Consider the following 20171-nt stretch of genomic DNA (forward strand, 5'->3'; position numbering starts at 1 on the left):
GTAGGTAAACACAAAGCTTAACCTTTAATTCCTCATAAAGTCATTCTTGTTATATTTAACTCATTGTTTCAGATTGAGGAATTGTGACAATTTTGGCTTCCACATCTTTGCTCACATTACCTACAGCTAGCTTTCTCCCCATCAGTGCCTGTTAAATTCTTTCTTCAAATATTGCCCAAATACTAGTCTTTTCCTGAGGCATTCTCATTAAAATAATAAATGTATGTACTAAATAAATTGTATGACATTTTCTATATAAATTTACACTACATGACATGAGAAAAACAACCCCAAGATTCTGTGATAAGAAAAGGATGAATAGTTCTTTAAGTAATGCTAAGACACAGACTAAGAAGAAACAGAAACAAAACGTGGTAGTAAGAGAACCTGAGTACAAGAGTTTTTGAGCTTCTCTGGATGACCACAGTTGGTTTTCTTTCTACCAAATGATATTATGTTAGGAATCATATAAATATGGTTAGGTCTTATTTAAGAATCCACTCCTTCATTTATAATGTGACGGGAATGTGGCTCTGACATAGTGGAAGACACACACAATTGAACAATTCGAAGTTATTTAGTCATATAATACAATAACATTGCCAAAGACTTAAAGATATTTAGATGTGTTAACAAGTATATTCACAAATTCAAAAGACAAAATGATACAGAGTTTCCTTCAGGAAGATAAATGTAAAATCAGCTACAATTTACAAGTTAAAAAGTCACTGAAATTTTTAATTAAATATAAAGCAACAGGAAGCAAAGATGAATTAGACAGACTTCTGCCCTAAAAGAGTTCACTAATTGGTGGGACTAGGACGGGGTGAGACATTATAGTGTTGTAGTTAAAGAACATGGGCTCTAGATTTAGACAGACTTGCATTTGACTCCAAATGCTGGAACTTAATAGCCATGAAACTTTGGATAAGTTAACCTAATTCCTCAAACCTGTTTATTTTAAATCTGTAAAATGGTTCTGAAAATAAAAATTACTTCTCAAGAGTGGTTTTTATAATTAAATGGGATAAAGTATAAAAAGTAGTTATCACAGTACCCAAAGCAAAATAAATTTGTAATAAATAATTGGCTTCAATTACTGTTCTTACCCTAATTCTTGTCAGAAACATCTTTATCATCATTTATTATTATTGTTATTATGACTACTTCTACTATTGCTGCTGCTACTACTACTACTATTGCCATTCCTGCTAGTATATGATGATGAGTGGTAATAAGTTAGCCTGAAATCAGAGTTATACTTTGAAAAGGAAAATAGCACAGCTGGACAGTTAAACGGCAGAGAGAAAAGCCAACAGTAAATTCTTGCTATGATCCAGCCAAGAGATGTGGAGAGCTTTAGAACAATGGCTGTGATAATGAAAAAAAAAAAGTAATACGAAAGCAAAATAGTGAATAGCAATTACTTTCCTAGCGCGTCCTTTAAAAATAATAACAAACAAGCTACCTAGAATTCACTTAATGTCTTTTTAAACCACAACCATTCTAATTTTCAATTTGCCTTAGAAGGAATGATATTTAGTCTTTTACATTACTCTGAATTCCTTGTTGGAATTATTATTAACTACTTAATGATGTTCAGAGCGTTAAGAAACACTCCACATTACATTATTTCAAAATGTCTTATGCAACTATTCCTTAGAACACCTACAGCAGAGAGAAACAAATGATATCAAACAAACAAAATGAATGAATTACTCATTTTACCACTTTCCCCAATTTCCATAATTTAACTAATTGGTAATTAGAGAACTGAAACATTAGGTCTGATTGAATAAAGGGCAAAAAGAAAGGACTTTTAAGTATTCACAAAAATTTTAAAGACCTTGTTGAAATAAGGAAAGATTATAATTAACCTTAGATTTCACTATAAAACACTGTTTTTATTTGTCTTTTTAAAAATGTAAGCACACTTTTAAAGTGTCACTTTTCACTAATATTTAACTACCTAGAATGAAGTGTTATGTGTGATTTGCCCACAGAAATCTGTAACAGAATTTGAGAGAGGGATGAATCCAGAAATGGTGATTAGCAGAATGGGGAAGGGCTCTAACATACTAACTTTTCCAGAAGACTGAATGCCTTTGATCATAGCCAAGCAAACCATGACCCAGGCAGCCAACAAGCAGATGGTCATCTTCCAGTTTAAGCCCCCACTTTCAGAAATGGAACTTGAAATATTCAGTGCTTCCCTGTACCAGTAATAGGTGGTGGCAGAACTTTGTTCACATTCTGGTTCTACAACTGTAGAAAGAAAAGTAACACACAATTATTTCAGAATATAAAGAGCAATGAGACAATTTCTTTTCCAATAAACCTGTAAGTGAATTCTTAATGCTTCCTAGAAAAGTACTACCATTGTATAGCAGCATGTAAATTCACAATGAACAATAAAAATTCAACTGTGCAACCAACAGAAATGTATCCTGTTAAATATTTCTTATGCAGTCCTGCAGTAAGAATATGTGAACCTCTTATCAAAGTAATTTTTATTTATTTATTTTTATTTTATTTTATTCTTATTTTTGAGACTGAGTTTTGCTCTGTCGCCCAGGCTGGAGTGCAATGGTGCGATCTCGGCTCACTGCAACCTCTGCCTCCCGGATTCAAGTGATTCTCCTGCCTCAGCCTCCCAAGTAGCTGGGATTACAGGCACCCGCCACCAAACCCAGCTAATTTTTGTATTTTTAGTAGAGATGTTGTTTCACCACATTGGCCAGACTGTTCTCAAACTCCTGACCTCAGGGGCTCTACCTGCCTCGACCTCCCAAAGTGCTGGGATTACAGGTGTGAGCCACCGCACCCAACCCCTTATCAAAGTAATTTAAGCAAATCAGGTTTATCACCCCTACTACCCTTGGAATTATGGGATTGACTCCCTGGGTAAGCACTGTCAAATATGCTAGCTGCTGGCCACATGTTGCTTTTGAAATGGGGCCAATCTAAAGTGACATGGGTTACAAATGTGAAATTTGAACTAGATTTCAGATTCAGTATAAGAAAATTATTGTGAATTATATTAATAATGTTTAGAGTAATTATATATTGAAATAGTATTTTTATATAATAGATTAAGTAAAATATTTCATCTATTTCTTTTTACTTTCTTTAAACATGTTTACTTGAAAAATATAAACTATATCTTTGCATTACAATCTATGTTTACTAGACATCACTACTATAGGTGACTGCTCTTTAAAATATTTATATTATATTATGGGATTTAAAAAAATGATGGGAAAAGCATGAAACAACAGAACCAAAGACATAAAAGCAACTATTTTCATTCAAATTCTTATTTCTGTCCCCTTTCTCTTAGTTTTAATGAAAATGTAAGGCATCAATCAGGGCATACAAAATAAAGATTATCAAAGTTAATAAGTGAAGGCTTATAATACTTTACCCTAATATCATAGGGCATAGTAAAGTAACTTGGAAAGAGCTAGAAAAATTAGATGGTCCCAAAAGTCTATCTCTAAGAGTATGTCAATCCTGAATGTGAGCAAAGTCTGTTATAATGATAATTTTGAATGATGTTTCTACATTATTTTAAAAAGAAAAAAATCTTGAAAGCTTGTACCTTTGCCACTCTTATAATGCTTAAATACCAAAACACTATATTATACATATCTTACAAGTGTGTGAAGCATTTTTCACCAAAGGACACTGATCCCAAGGCAGGGGTTGCTGAAAAGACTGAGAAAAATAAAACAAACTCCAGCCAATGATGACGTTGTAGTAGAGAGCTACAAAATAGCACACCTGCAAAATAAAATGATATCCCATTAAACCTCTCATACCTCTTCCATTAAAAGAATGAGATCAAATGCATAAAATTTTATTTAACATTTTAAAATCCTCTTCATTTTATTATTTATTTGGGACACATTATCTTTTCTAAAAAGTTAATGTCTTTCTCAGGACTTAGAACAGGCATTAACAACATTGAGCTATATTAATATTTATAGTTAATCCATATGCCAGTAACGTTTTCTAAAACATAGTAAAAGAGTTGTTTATTAACACACACTCCAAAGTTTCATTTAAATGTTAATTATATAATTTGAAACCCTATAAAGATTAGAGCATACACCAACACCAGGAAACTTACTACACAACTTGCAAATCCAATCCCGCCCAGTTTAGGGCTTATGTAATTCCATACACCAATGCTGCCTCGCCGAATTCTTTGACCCACAGAGAGTTCCAAGAAAAAAAGGGGAATACCTATTACCATAAGTAGTATTAAATATGGTAAAAGATATGCACCTAAAGAAACAAGAACAAAAAATAGATTATATTTTCAATACAGTAGAAAATACACTAATTCAGTTTATCCCATTAAAGATAATATTTGAATTACTATATAGTGCAATTATGGAGAACTCTGAAGAAGACACAATTTCATTACTTTGCACTTTCTAGATTCTGAAACTTGAACTTGATTTCTACAAAGAGTTTCTGATAATAAAATAATTAGGGTAAAATTAAGAATATTAATGAATAGCTTTAGTTTAAATTTCTTTAAAGAGTAAAACAGTTTCATTTTCCATAAAAATAATTGATTATTTAAAATTCATTCTTTTCTGGGGCAGGTTTCACAAACTCCTAGAAATCTTATTCACACAATGTTTATGAACTCATTTATTAAAATTTATACGAACTCATTGAAATAATGCATTCTAAATCAGAAAAATTAGAGTGAATGAGATTTTATGGTATTAATGTTGACTTTTTTTTCCAAATAAAATAACATCATGGAAGAAGAAATGTCTGCTTAGACTGAAAAAGAAAAAAAAAAAACAGCAACATAACTTCTACCAGAGACAAATGTCATTTTTCCCATAAATACTACATAAAAGAAGTACACAAATAGTTTTTTTGTTTTCCAAAATTATCAGAAAAGGTAGTGAGAGTCATTAAGAAATTGAAACATTAATATCTATTGTAAAAATGTATATGTTATTATCCTTGTAATAAAATTTCCATATTTTAAAAAGTACTTTTTAGTTAAATCACAAATTAAGACATATGACTATGACTAGTGATTTCAAAAAGTACCTAGTTTGACAATGTTAATACAAGATTCTATTAACTGAATTATAAAAAGATGAATGTGAAATCTTTACTCATTTCTTTGTGTCTTTCTTTCCTTTTCTTTCCTTTTGGAGACAGGCTCTCACTCTGTCACCCAGGCTGAAGTACAGTGGTGTGATCACTGTTCACTGCATTCTCAAACTACCCAGCTCAAGGGATCTTCCCACCTCAGCCTGCGGAGGTCATTCCTACATGAGGCTACATGTGCAAATTATTATTAAATGACCTCTTAGCTAAACTTCTTACATTCAATTTTTTAATCTGCAGTTTTGTCCAACTAGATACTGTTAAATGTAATGGTCTTACAATCAATGGTAACTAATTCCTGTTTTCTATAAAGAGCCTTTTATTATACATTTCCTACATATTTATCATATGTTTAATGGCACTGAATAGATTTTTGAAGCTATTCGAATCGTCTTAATGGAATATTTAGTGGAACACAAATATTTAGTGAGTAACTGTATTCAGCTGAAGCAGTGAAATAATGGATTTTTTCAAATTATTTATCTCAGCATCTGTATATCTCTGTAATAATGATTATATCCAGGCACTTCCCTACATAGTGGTTGCTACATAATCTGAACCTTTCTATGACTGATTTTCAGTCTTTCATTCTTAGTTGATTCTAACAAAACTACATATACAATGTAAAAATTGGATGCATGAGCTTAGAAAACAAAATTCTAATTCTAAAATGATTAGTAACATTCAGGAACTGCTGACCTTAATGTTTTTCCCAAAGACTGAAAGTGAATTTTAACATCTGCATCAAATCTTAGATTATGAATGGGTTTTTTATACGCATGTGAATGAGTAAGAAAAAAGAGAGAGAGAAAGAATTATGACTGAACTCATTGGGGATTTTTTTCCAGTTATGTGTGCGTGACATGCTGTTGGATACTTAGACTTTTCTTCTATCTCAAATTCTTCTATAGAAAACAGTATGAAGAACCCTTAAAGAACTGAAAGTAGATCTACATTCAATCCAGCAAGCCCACTCCTAGATATCTACCCAAAGGAAGAAAAGTTATTATATGAAAAAGATACTTGAGGCTGGGCACGGTGGCTCATGCCTGTAATCTCAGCACTTTGGGAGGCCGAGGCTGGCAGATCGCTTGAGTTCAGGAGTTCGAGACCAGCTTGGGCAACATGGTGAGACCCCCCCGTCTCTACTAAAAAAAAAATAAAATACAAAAAAAAAAAAGAAAAAAAAAACAGCTGAGCGTGGGCTGCGCACCTGTGGTCCCAGCTACTCGGAAGGCTGAGGTGGGAAGACTGACTCTTGAGTCCAAAGATGGGGAGAGGTTGCAGTGAGCTGAGATCGCACCACTGCACTCCAGTCTGGGTGACAGAGTGAGACCTTGTCGAAAAAAAAAAAAAAAAAGCCAAAAACAAAAACAAAAAAAAGACACTTACATGCATATGTTTACAGCAGTACAATTCACAATTGCAAAGATGTGGAACCAGCCTAAGTGCCCATCGACTAATGAGTGGATAAAGAAAAGGTGATATTATGCACCACAGAATACTACTCAGCCATAAAAAGGAACAAAATAATGCCCTTCATATTAAATTGAATGGAGCTGGAGGCCATTATTCTAAGTGAAATAACTTAGGAGTAGAAAACCAAAAACTTTATGTTCTTATTTATAAGTAGGAGTTAGGCTATAAGTATGCAAAGGCATACAGTATGATGTAATGCACTTTAGAGATTCAGAAGGGGAAAATTGGGATAGGGGATAGGGTTAAAAAACTACATATTATGTACAATGTATGCTACTTGGGTGAGGGGTACATTAAAATCTCTGAATTCACCACTATATAATTCATTTATGTAACAAAAATCCACTTCTACTCCAAAAGCTATTGAAATAATTTTTCTTTTAAGCGTGGCACGTTGGCATGCTGGATACCTTGAACTAAAGGAAATTGGAAGGACCTCGGAAGCCAAGGCTTCCTGGCCTTTTTCTTTACTCCTGTCTCCCACTCTTTTTTTGTCCCTGAAGCAAGTCACAGACACAAGATTTCTTTCCCTCAAGGTGGGTCATAGAAACTAGAATGCCTCTTCCCCAAAGCAAGCCACAAAACCTAGAAAGGTCATTTTCTCCCTTCTCCCTTGAAGATCCTCATTCCGGAGACGTCCTGTTTCATATCCAGGAGGAAGGAATGCTACTCAGAGAGGTCAAGAAAAATCTGAACAGACAGGACTTGCTGGGTTTGCTTCCTTTAGTCTATTCTCATTAGATCTACCCTTTTGTCCAATCACATTTCTACATGGCTGCCTATTCTTCAGGTAATCTAAGCATAAAAACAGTTGCCTGGGCACGGTAGCCATGCCTGTAGTCCCAGCACTTTGGGAGGCCGAGGCAGACGGATCATGAGGTCAGGAGATCAAGACCATCCTGGCTAACACGGTGAAACCCTGTCTCTACCAAAAATACAAAAAATTAGCCGGGCGTGGTGGCGGGCGCCCGTAGTCCCAGCTACTCGGGAGGCTGAGGCAGGAGAATGGTGTGAACCCGGGAGGCGGAGCTTGTAGTGAGCAGACAGAGATTGCGCCACTGAACTCCAGGCTGGGCAAAAGAGCAAGACTGGGTCTCAGAAAAAAAAGAAAAAAAAAAAAAAAACAGTTTTCCCTGAGTCTTTGGGTCTTCATTTCTGAAAGTTCCCATGTTATGAAAGACTACGATTTAATAAATGTGTTACGCTTTAAATACATATATTTGAACATGTACTATTTGCCAGCCACATTTCTAAGCACATTACCTGTAGCTATTAATGTATCCCTTACAAGAATCCTTGGAGATAGATAAAATTATTAACCCTATTTTACAGGGTGGAAACTAAGCCTGAACAAATGAGGTAGCCTGTGAAAGGTCACATGGGTAGTGTGTAAAAGAACCAGGCTTCAAACAGTGAAATTGACTTCAAAACCTGATCTGGAAGTCTCTATACTATACCACCTACTTCGCTTAACCATTGTGTTTTAAAAGGATAATATCATTAGGCAAATAAACTTATATTGACTCTATTACCTTTTTTTTCTATTACTCAAAAAGTGCTTAAGTGATTCATGAATAAGATTTTGATAGCCTGAGGCAGAGGACTATCTTCTGGTTGTTTAGCCAGAAGATATTCCTCCAACAATTAGAAGACTCAATGCCATACTGAATGGTGAGTACAATCTTTGGTACTGTAACAACCATTCTAAAGTGAAAAATCGGTTTGTATTTTATAATATGTACACTACTGCTTTCTAGTATTTCCATTTAGTAGAAAAGAAATAATACTAGAAAAGATATTTTGACTTTTTTAATGTATGGAAATAAGAAGGAGGAGCCATTTGTGCTAAGAACCAATTACTACATATAAAATCTTTTAGCACTCTCCAGCAAGACAGAAATTGTACTAAATGGAAGTCAACCTGACTTTTCAGCCAAATCAGCTATCCTCCTTAATAGTGTGGTCAATACGATTTACAAGGCAAAAAAGTCTTAAAACCAGAATTGATATTCTGCTAGTCTTGGCAAATGGAATGATTTGTGAGAAACAAAAAGCAGGATAGTACATAGTTGCTTACAGCTGATTTAATAAATAATTCATGTGTGAGGTTACCAGCTAGCTAAGGAGCTTTTCAGTATAGGGATGCACAGTGCGTCACTGACTCTAGGTATTGATCTTTACCTCTAAGGCAGATTTGCCAAATGGGCTACTTTTTCCAAACCTTTTGTTTTGTGCCTGTTTGAATTAACTAAAAGATATCTTAAACATATTTTGTCACCATAACATCTTAAGAGTTTCATGTTTCAGTGGCCAGGAAAAAATTTACATACGCATGGGTTTTATTATTTTATTTGATGTAGGGTTTGTAGATTACAACCACATTAAAAATAAACCATATTTTTGTCCAGTCAATAAAATTATCACAAACTAGAATCAAATACCAAAATATTCTTTATATACTTTGTGTCCTGAAATGCATGACTTATGGAATATTTTGTTTTCAGCCACACTTATTTTAACAGCATGTACATGTACATAAATAATAATATTTCATATACATAGATAATAACATTTCAATCCAATGTTAGTTAAATTAAATTCAGTTTGGTTTTGGTGTACTATAGAACTAGCATCATATGTAAACAATTTTCCCCTTTGTAAAGTTTTTTCCCTAGACTTCTAAGATAATTTTGCTAAGTAAGCCTTTATAAGTACAAATGCAAATATTAATAGCAAGAATAGCAATGATGTTGCAGATAATTTTGTTTAAAATTAAGGTTGCTAATTTCTTTAAAGTTGTCTTTGAAATGGAACATTGTTCCAAAATACCCCCATAGAACTGGAAAGGAAATGCATAAAATGCCTAAGAATGAAGAATGTCTAGCATTGTATTATCTGTTTACATTCCTTCTACTGGGATCTAAATGTTCTCATCAGCATTTGAAGATTATGATTATTCTAAGTTACATATCATTTTGTATTTTTTGAAGAATGAGGCAACTTAAAATTAAGAATTAATAAATCACGGAGAGAAAATTCTGTTTTCCTTCACCAGTATTGTCATATATCAGAAGCTTTAGGTTATTCTTCAAAGGGAATAATTTACAGGCACAAATGATGCAAGAAAAGTTTCACTCAGTTATTCAGAGTTGTTTAATAAGCTTCCAGAGAAAGAAGTTGAGAATGTGTTACCCTTAAGCAATCCCTGAGCATTCACAGCAAGCCCATCTGCTCCTGTGGAAACGTAATCTGAAAACATATCTGGGCTCACTTCCCACAAAGAAGTGGGTTTCTCTAGCTTTACAATGAAATCGAAAGTTTCAAAAATAATGAGAAACAGCAATAATAGGAGCTATTTGAGAAACCCAATTGCAATTTACTACAGTAATTTATCACTTAAAAAGATTACTTACCACCCCCATTCTTCTGACATAGGTATGGAAATCGCCACACATTTCCTAAACCTACAGAAAATCCAACTTGGGCCAGGATGTATTGTAGTTTACTGTTCCAAGCTGGTCTTTCATCTTCGACTTCAGATCCTTCTTCAACATCTGTATCTTTCTCTTCCTGGCCATCAACAATTAGTTCACTTGTCTTAAAAGCATCATCAGCTGCGTCTTCATTGGAAAGAAGGTCTTTGACAGACTCAGTAACATCATCATCTAATTCTCTTTTTACCACCTTGCTATTTTTGGGCATTGGAGAGTATGCGAAGTATTTTAAAAAAAAAAAAACTCCCTTATGGCAAATGTGTTAATTCTGTTTTTCAAAACAATGTTACTTGATAGGAAGTAAAGACCGAGGATGATATCAAATAAATCCTTGATTCAAGGTGATAAAGCCTTATGGATTCTGAATCCGTATGTCCAGTATTCCGTAGGTACCTGTAAAATTATAAGTTGAAATGTGATCATATTTAATGATGAAAAAATTTAAATACAGAATTATTCTTTTTTGTTTATTTTTATGATAGAAACCCTTTCTACAGAGTATAAAACATGTAACTGTCTTTAGCATTTCAGAGCTTAATATTCCCATAAGTATAAGAATTTTAAAGCACATATGAGCTTCAAATACAACTTTCTTAGCTAACATCCTCCTTCTTGCAAAAATCTCAGATACACTCCAATGCATAATGAATATTCTGTTCATTAGTAACTAAACTTTTAGGACTCTTTTTCTTAATTCTTTATTTTTTCCTCCCTGACTAAAGCAGATATTTTCTTATATATCCCTGATTTTGTTCCTTGTGGAATTATAAACACAATTGCAAACCAACTCTGTAAATTTGTCTCATATATAATCTCTTCTGTTCAAACATTCGTCATTCACTCATTTGATATTAATTGTTCTCAAAAATTTAACCTAGTTTATTTTATTTTTATTTTTGGAGACAGGGTCCCACTCTGTCACCCAGGCTGGAGTGCTGTGGCAAAATCAGGACTCACTGCAGCCTGTACCTCTCCCAGAGATCCTCTTGCCTCAGTCCCAGAAGTAGCTGGGACTACAGGTGTGTACCACCACACCCAGCTAATTTTATTTTTCTTTTCTTTGTAGAGATGAAGTCTCACTATGTTGCCTAGGCAGATCTCGAACTTCTGGGTTCAAGGGATCCCGCCTTGGCCTCCCAAAGTGCTGGGATTATATTGCATAAGTGATCTCACCCAACCCATTTGATATTTATTGTGATGAGGCTTTATGGGATACAATAATCAATGAAACGTACAAAGCATGTTTTTAAGGATCTTATATTTAATAGAGAGAAAGGTACATCAAATAACAATTCTATAGTGCAGAATTTAAATGACCCAACATTATTACAACAGGAAAGATCAGGAATGTTGGATAAAATTAGAGTTGAGCATAAATGGAGAGAGGTCATACCCAAACATAAGGAAAAGTATAAATGAGACAAGAAATGATCAAAATGTACATTATATATGTGATCAGTCTCTTAACAGCTCAGGAAAAACACTGTAATCACTTTGGGATTTTTTTTCCTTTCTTTATTTGTATGTTACGTCTCCTATCCTTTTCCCCACTCAGATACAGACCAAGTAAGTATATAAGACATGTCTACAGACCAGCGACACTATGTTAAAATGTGACTGAAAAATATGAGTGCTTCTCTTCAAATCTGAATCAGGAAATTTATGAAATGGTAGCCCAAGAATTCCGCCCTTCATTTCTGGAATAAAATAGAATTTCTTAAGAGAACTGCTATTAGATTGACATTAAAAGTCAAAGAAAACAGCTATCATATTTCAATCTATAATCTTAATGAGCAAGACAAAGTGTTGGGTAACCCAGTGGAAAAAAAATTACTTAACTTACTATGTAACTAATTTGTTGCCTTTAGGTTGGGATGATGTTTAGTTGTTTTAAAATTAAAATATATACCCTAAGAGCAAACACTCCTCGTTTAGGATTTGGTGAAGATTAAGAGAAAACTGTTTAGAAAATTGTGAAAGAGATGCATTCCCAAAATATTTTGAGTGATAGACACATCTCCAGAATAGGTGTAAAACTTCCCACAGTGATTATTTTAAACTGATAAGAACAGATACTACACTTGATCTTAGCAAAAAGGCCGAGAAGTGATCACAGTGACTATTTCACAGAGGCCAATAAAGTTTTGATATGGAAATAATTCATGAGGTTTGACATTTTGTCTGTTTAATGTATATTATTTCCCCTACAGCTCAGTAAATATTAGTTGAATACATTAATAAATATAGCCATTGAAAAACTGAAATAAACAAATTTCTAGATGGTATTTGCTGGAAGAAAACAACCTGACATATAAAAAATTGTGATTTGTAAGACATGAATTATCCAGAAAAAAGTTTTACATTTATTAAATTATCTGAAGATAAAATGTGTTGGCATAGTAGCAAGTGATATATGGATAAGAGCATGGATTTTAGTCTGACAAATTTGGAGTTGTGTCCTAGCACTCTAACTTATTAATTGTGTAAATGCTGATAGTTATGCCTCTCTTAACCTCAGTTCCCACAATAAACTTTGGTTTCTTATTCCTTTTGCTTTTTCCATACAGACAGAAAACTAAGGAGTGTATCCAAGCTTAGAGATACTATTATAGTAAAAACACTCAACATTTTACAAAGAAAAAAAATTTTAAATAGTGTGAACCATGAATCTCCCCCAAATTTTTATGGAAAATACTATATCTCTTCTATACATTTCTATTCTTTGGACAAAAAATACACACACAAAAATCAAAATAAAAAGTAATACCTTTGGCTACTACTGCATGTTTTTTACACACCAAGTGAATAATCCTCACCAATTTGCGTAAGATATCCTTTGGCAAAGTTTACACTTAAAAATTCTGATCAAACTACCTGAAGGTCATATTTTCTATTTTAAAAAGTCAGTATCTAATGTAAATAAATTTTAAATGTAATATTATATCATAAACACTTTGAATATACATAAATATATACTATAGATATTGTATAACAACTCTAGCCAAACTTTATAAAATAAAATACTTATTAAAAAGGGAGTTGAAGTGGGTATTTGCATGCATTAAGAGCTCCTTTTCTCATATGAGCAAAAAACTATAATGAATCCTTAATGATATTATAAATAAAATTATCAAAGCTCTCTTTTCTTACTATTTTTCTTACCCTGTCCCACTTCTTGGTCTGTCTGGGGTGGTTGTAGGAAGATAGGGGAAGAATTGTAATTAACATTAAAATATTCACAATAACATGTAAGTCTAGGAGAAAATAAGTCATTGCCTTGAGAATGACATTGTTTATCTTACTCACCCCCATATTACCAATGTTTAAACTTGTCTGTTGAATGAATGAACCGAAAGGTTTAAAGAATAAGATCATATAACTAAACAAGTATTTTGCACTTAGATGTTTTCATTTTTGTTTGTTTTTGTTTTTGTTTTTGTTTTGTTTTGTTTTGTTTTTTTTGAGATGGAGTCTCACTCTGTCGCCCAGCCTGGAGTGCAGTGGCGTGATCTCGGCTCACCACAACCTCTGCCTCCCGAGTTCAAGCAATTCTCTGCCTCAGCCTCTTGGGTAGCTGGGATTACAGGCACCCGTCCCCATGCCCGGCTAATTTTTGTATTTTTAGTAGAGACAAGGTTTCACCTTCTTGGTCAGGCTGGTCTTGAACTCCTGACCTCGTGATCCACCCACCTCGGCCTCCCAAAGTGCTAGGATTACAAGCGTGAGCCACCATGCCCAGCTTGTTTGTATTTTTACTTTAAGACCATGCACCCACTGAACATAAGAATTCACTTCTTGTGCACAGGTTTCATATAGCCAAAAGTAAATAAATAAATTTAGTTTCTGAAGAGATTTATTAAAACTACGTATAGCAACAATAATTTAGAAGCCAGATCAATTTCAAATTTTTAAGAGTAACTTTCTTGAAGGATAACCATTTTTATAAATTCTAAAAGCCCGCCTAAAAACTAAGTCCATAAATGTAGTCCATAAACATAGACGAAAAAGAAAATCAAAAGAGAGGTTGGCAATTGCCAAAAATGTATTACAATTGTTACATCTGAGAACAGAAGAAGAAATGAAGAGAAATGTCCAGGAAGAGAGATAGAGTGATAAAGTATCAGTGCTCGATAGGTCATATGGACAGTAGTGGAATCAGTATCAAGTAACAGCACAATCTCTGCCAACTTAGCAGCATCCATTCTTGTGACAGAGAATCAACTAAGGAACAAACTATCACTCACTGCACTTCATCTGCCCCGAAGAGTTGTAATACTTGTCCTCATCATTATTGGGTAAGAGCCTCCTGTCTACAACTGTACAATAGAGCAGGAGTCAACACAATATTGCTCATGGGCCAAATACAACCCACCATCTGTATTTTGTAAAAAAGATTGCATTGGCATGTATCCATGCCCATAAAATATTGCTCATGGGCCAAATACAACCCACCATCTGTATTTTGTAAAAAAAAAAAAAAAAAAAAAAGATTGTGTTGGCACGTATCCATGCCCATAGATTTACATTTTGTTATGGCTGATTTTGTGCTACAACAACAGAGTTATTGTTATGGACCATAAAGCCTAAAATGTTTACTAACTCTTCACTGAAAACATTTGCCAACCTCTCTTTCAGAGAATAAATCTAAATTGAAAATGTGGAGTTCCCCAGCTCACTCAATTTATATGGCACTCAATTCCCATGTCAAAAAATATTCCAATATAGAAATTTTCCTATTGAAAATGAGTAGTTCCAAATAATGAAAAATATGTGTATGGAAATGGAAAGATAGAGGTGATAGTGGACAGAGGAAGAAACATAAGCAAAAGACATATACAGAATATAAATATACACCAGGAAACAATGTGCTTCAGAGTTACAAAGAAAACATTTATTTAAAACAAATTTCATGGAAGTGAACTAAAAGATTAACTGAAAGAAAAAGGTAAGTGGATGAACACAAGAAATGGGAGAATTCATCAGAGGACTGAAAGTCACATTAGAAGCAACTGAAGGCCAGGTGTGGTGGTTCATGCCTGTAAACCCAGCACTTTGGGAGCACTAGGCGGGTGGATCACTTGAGGCCAGGAGTTCGAGGCCATACTGGCCAATATGGTGAAACTCCCTCTCCCCTAAAAAAATACAAAAATTAGCTGGGTGTGGTGGCAGGCGCCTGTAATCCCAGATACTCAGGAGGCTGGGGCAGGAGAATCATTTGAACTGGGGAGGCAGAGGTTGCAGGCAGCGGTTGCACAAATCATACCACTGCATTCCAGCCTGAGTGACGGAGCAAGACCGTGTCTCAAATAAAATAAATAAAATAAAATAAAATAAAGAAAAAGAAACAACAGAAACTAGAATAAACACTACTGAAACTATATCTGAGACATGGAGGACAGATGTAAAGAAAGTTCACAAAAAAGAAATGAAAAGTTACAAATATCTTAAAGTAATTTAGAAGAAAGCTAATGAAAACTGAAGTCAGCTAAAGGTAATCCAACAAACTTCTAATTGGTATAGCCAAACACAATAATACAATTAATAAAATACAAAATACTAAAAGAAAAGCAGAGGTTTTGCTTGAAGACTTGTATTTGCAAATAATAATAACAATACAGAAGAGTAAACACTGATAAATTACCAAGATAAGAATTCCTAGGGATTTCAAGCAGAAGTAGAAAGATCAAATTAAAACACTTCTCATAATATCCATTAATAGATGAAATTAAAACGCTTCTCATAATATTCATTAATTTCAATAAAACTAAGAGAAAAATATGTGATCTCCAATTTTATACCCAATTAATTTGTATTCTGATTATAAAAGCCACAGGCAAATATTCCTAAGCATAAGAGAAATGATGAGCCCTATGGCATGAAGGAGTGGGGTATGGAGGGAAAGACTACATAATCATAAAATTTAGCCAAACAGAGAAAACAAAGTAAAAGATCTTAGTAAAGAGGAGCCATGTTGAAGAATAGAAGTGAACATTAATTTAAACAAGGAGATATGGTTTACTTTTTATAGAAATTATGTGCAGGGGACAATTGTGAGTTAAATTACAAAAAAAAACAAAATCGAAAATTGAAATGAGAGGAGAAAAAGAAATAAGAGTGTGAAAATATGCTCATCTTTCGTGTAGGAAGTAATAGATACTGTGTAAATATGACTTGGTTGGGCACAGTGGCTCATGCCTATAATCCCAGCACTGGGAGGCTGAGATGGGCAGATCACTTGATGCCAGGAGTTCAAGACCAGCCTGGCCAACATGGTGAAACCCCATCTCTACCAAAAACTACAAAAATTAGCCAGGCCTGGTGGCATGCACCTTTAGTCCCAGCTACTTGGTTGGCTGAGGCATAAGAATCACTTGAGCCAGGAGGTGGATGTTGCAGTGAGCTGAGATTGCATCACTGCACTCCAGCCTCGGTGACAGAGTGAGATCTGTCTTAAACAAACAAACAAACAAACAAACAAGCAAAAAACAACTTATTATATAAAAGAGGATAATGACCTCAAGCTCTTCATGTTTTCATATAATCTTTCTTATTTAATTGTAATGTGATATTATAAGAATCAATATGTTTTGATGTGAAAAGACATGTATTGGTCCCAAATATTTATACATAGATTTTAGAAAGAGACTATGTGAGTTCAAATTGTAACTCTGTCACTTATGGTTTTATGACCCTGGCCAAGTTACTAAACTGTGCTTCAGTTTCTTCATTTATAAAATGAGAACAATAATATACTTATCTACTGACACAGTACATAAGTCAATGTCAGCACACTGAGAGGACTCAATATATTCTCTCTTTTATTACTATGATTATCACAACACTAAGACTATAATATAACTGATTTGTTGTAGATGCTTCTGTAATATTAAGGACAATGTTAGGTCCAGAGCCAATGCTGCATGTTTAATTTTCTCCTTAACACAACTTTTTGTTTGTTTCAGTTATCCATGGCTGCACATCAAATCTCCTTTATATTTAGTGGCTTTGAAAAACAATTTAATTCATTCATGATTCTCTGAATTAGCAGTGTGAACTAGGCTTACAGGATCAGTTGTTCTTGAATTCGGTCCTGCACTGCAGTGATCTGTCAGTTCCAAGAAGGTGGTCTAATATGGTCTAATTGACATTCTAGCAAAAGTCAGGCTGTCAGCTGGAGCACTTTGGTTTGCTTATAAGTAATCTCTCCAAAATACTACCTGCAACTTGTTCATATTGTAGCTCAGATTTCCAACTGTAGCCAAAAAAAAAGGTGAGCCCAATGTACAAGTGCTACTAGAGCCTCTCTCTATTTCACATCGGCTAATGCCTCATTGACCAAAGAAAGTCTCAAACCTAAGTCCATACTGATTCAAGAGTAGAGATAAACCTTACTTTTTGATGGAAGGGACAAAAAAACCCTACTGCAAAAGGCATGCGTAGAAAGGAAAAAAAAATACTGCCACTATCTTCGAAAAAATTCAGCATTTGCTTAGTTTCCACCTCCCTGGAGTTTTAATCTTGAGGAGAGGCACAAAGTGATAAAAAGGTAGGCATGTCATCCAATTCCATCAAAGGCATTATGCCCAGGCTGTAAATACTACCGTAGTCATGGACATTGGCTCCTAGTTTTCAGAACTATTTTCATTCTTGCCTTTTTCCATTTCATTGCCAAGCATCCCATTGTTTCTTTGAGCTCCTGTGACTGCCAATATTACTTTTCTTTGCCTCTTATCCAGCATCAGTTTCTAAAGCTTGCAAAGAACCCCAAATGGCTTACAAATTATGAATCAAAAACTACTGCTATATTTCCATTCATCTATCTACGTATATGAACATAAATACATAAATATGTTGGGAACTTTACAGTATTTAAAATTGAACTTATATTTACCTCTTTCTCAATCTCTCATTTTTTGTATCGCTTTAGTTATCTTCATATATTTTTCAAAATAAATCTATTTTGAAGCACTTAAAAGTAGATCCAAAATTTTTAAAATCATGATAATAAATTTCCAACTCAGTGGTTCTTAACCCCAACCATTTTACTTTTTGTGTTCTTTTTCAAGATTGTTTCACCTGTTCTAGGTTCTTTTATTTCCACGTAATTTTTGAAATCAGCTTGACAATTTCTACCACAAAAAACCCAGCCTACTAGGATTTAAAATTGAATTACATTGATTTCATTGATCTATTTGGGGAACACTGATATCTACCAAATTGAGTTTTCCACTCTATAAACTTGGTGTATCTTTTTATTTATTTCATGTCTTTAATTTCTCTCAACAGTGTTTCAGAGATTTCAGTGTATTGGTCTTGCACAACTTTTGTTAAATTTATTTCTGATTAATGTGTGTTTGGGGTATGATTGCAAATTCTTTTCTTAGGTTTCAATTATATTTTGCTAGTATATGCAATATAACTGATTTTTAATATAGGCTTCTGCCCACAAAGATGCTAAATCAAGTTTTGCATCTTTCTAAGATCCCGAGGGACCTCCATTTACATAATCATGTCATCAGTCAATAATGATAATTTAACTTTCATTTTTATAATCATTATTTTTATATCTTTCTCTTGACTTATTTTACTGGCTAAGACATCCACCAAAACATTGACTAGAAATGCTAAAGGCAAACATCTTCATTTATGTCTCAGTGTTATTTGTAGTCAATATTCCCCTACGTTCAATGTTAATTGGACATTGTTTTCATAGATCCCTTTATTAGTTTAGAGAAGTTACTTTATATTCCTAGTTCAGTGAGGTCATTAGTTTGAATTACTGTGTTAAATTTTGACAAATTATTTTTGCCTTTATTAAGATAACCATATCATTTCTTCATCTATTCATATGGAGTATCACGTTCGTTGCTCTTCTATCTTAAAACAATCTTTCATTTATGAAATAAACCTCACTTGGTCAAGATGAATTACTTTTTAATATATCACTAAAATAAATCTGCTATATTTTGTTATAGATTTTCTTTCAACTACATTCATAGGAAAGTGGATGTATATATGTATGTATATATATACATATCTATACACATATATACATGTATATATGTATATATGTATACGTATATATGTGTGTGTGTGTATATATATATAAAATGTATTTTGCTTCTGTGGTTTTGGTGGTGTCTTAGAAAGCTTTGAAATGATTTATCTTTTATTTTCTGAGAGTACGTGTGTAGAATTAGTTTTATTCTTCTTTAAAAGTTTGGCAGCACTCACCAATAAAGCCATCTGGGCTTGGGGTTTTCTTTCTGAAAGGTTTTAAATTAAAAATTCAATTCATTTCATTGATATACAGCTACTAAGATTTTCCTTTTCTTGTTTTACTTTTGGTAAGCCATCTTTTTGAAGGATTTGTCCATTTTATGTAAGGTGCCAAACTCATTGCCATAAAGTGTTCTATAATATTCCACAGTTTTTTAAACACATATAGAATTCGTCATCATATCTTATCTTTATTACTGATATTGGTAATAGGTATTTTTCTTTGTTTTTATCTTGACCAGTCTTGCTATAATATGTTCACTAAAAAATTAACTCAATACTTTCCCCCATTCTTGTTCCATCTTTCAAAATTTCCTACCTCCCAAGCCATTGTTACAATCTCTTTTGAAATTATATTAAATTTTAATTAACATTTCCAGTGAAAATATGCAAACACTTGAAGTAGCAGGTAGGTGTCTGCATCTGACATATATGATGGATGACTCAAACATATATATCTGCACTGGCTAATTTTTGGCATTTGTCACAAGCTTAGTATTCTATAATAAAGCACTAGAACACTAGTAAATTATCTCCCTGTCTTTGACAACTTAAAATTTCACTGAAAAAAAAAGTTTTATTTAAATACGAACTAATTTGAATATGAAATGTTTAATTATTTATAGATTCAAATGAAATTCATTTTTCTATTTTCTAATATAGGACAAAAATAAAGACCATCCAAATAAAATCAAAATTTGGACCATACTGTAATGCTCAAGAAAAATTGTCACCATATGCCGATTAGTTTATAGTTACGGTATAATTATAGAG

The 20171-nt window shown here is 33.5% G+C and overlaps 1 protein-coding gene and 1 pseudogene across 1 annotated transcript in view; both read right to left on the reverse strand.

The window, feature by feature from the left end:
* SLC6A15 (solute carrier family 6 member 15) overlaps positions 1-20171 on the reverse strand; it is a 52041-nt gene that overhangs the window by 21070 nt on the left and 10800 nt on the right. The window contains exons 2-5 of the mRNA XM_016923927.3: positions 10038-10511; positions 4133-4290; positions 3657-3783; positions 2084-2265 (exon numbers count right to left, since the gene is read on the reverse strand). Coding sequence (XP_016779416.2) covers positions 2084-2265; positions 3657-3783; positions 4133-4290; positions 10038-10326 — 756 coding nt within the window. The 5' untranslated portion in view covers positions 10327-10511. The remainder of the gene's footprint in view (positions 1-2083; positions 2266-3656; positions 3784-4132; positions 4291-10037; positions 10512-20171) is intronic.
* Positions 12076-12229, reverse strand: LOC112205190 (U2 spliceosomal RNA; annotated as a pseudogene).

This window comes from Pan troglodytes, chromosome 10 (assembly GCF_028858775.2).
Source record: "Pan troglodytes isolate AG18354 chromosome 10, NHGRI_mPanTro3-v2.0_pri, whole genome shotgun sequence".
Classification (NCBI taxonomy): Eukaryota; Metazoa; Chordata; class Mammalia; order Primates; family Hominidae; genus Pan; species Pan troglodytes.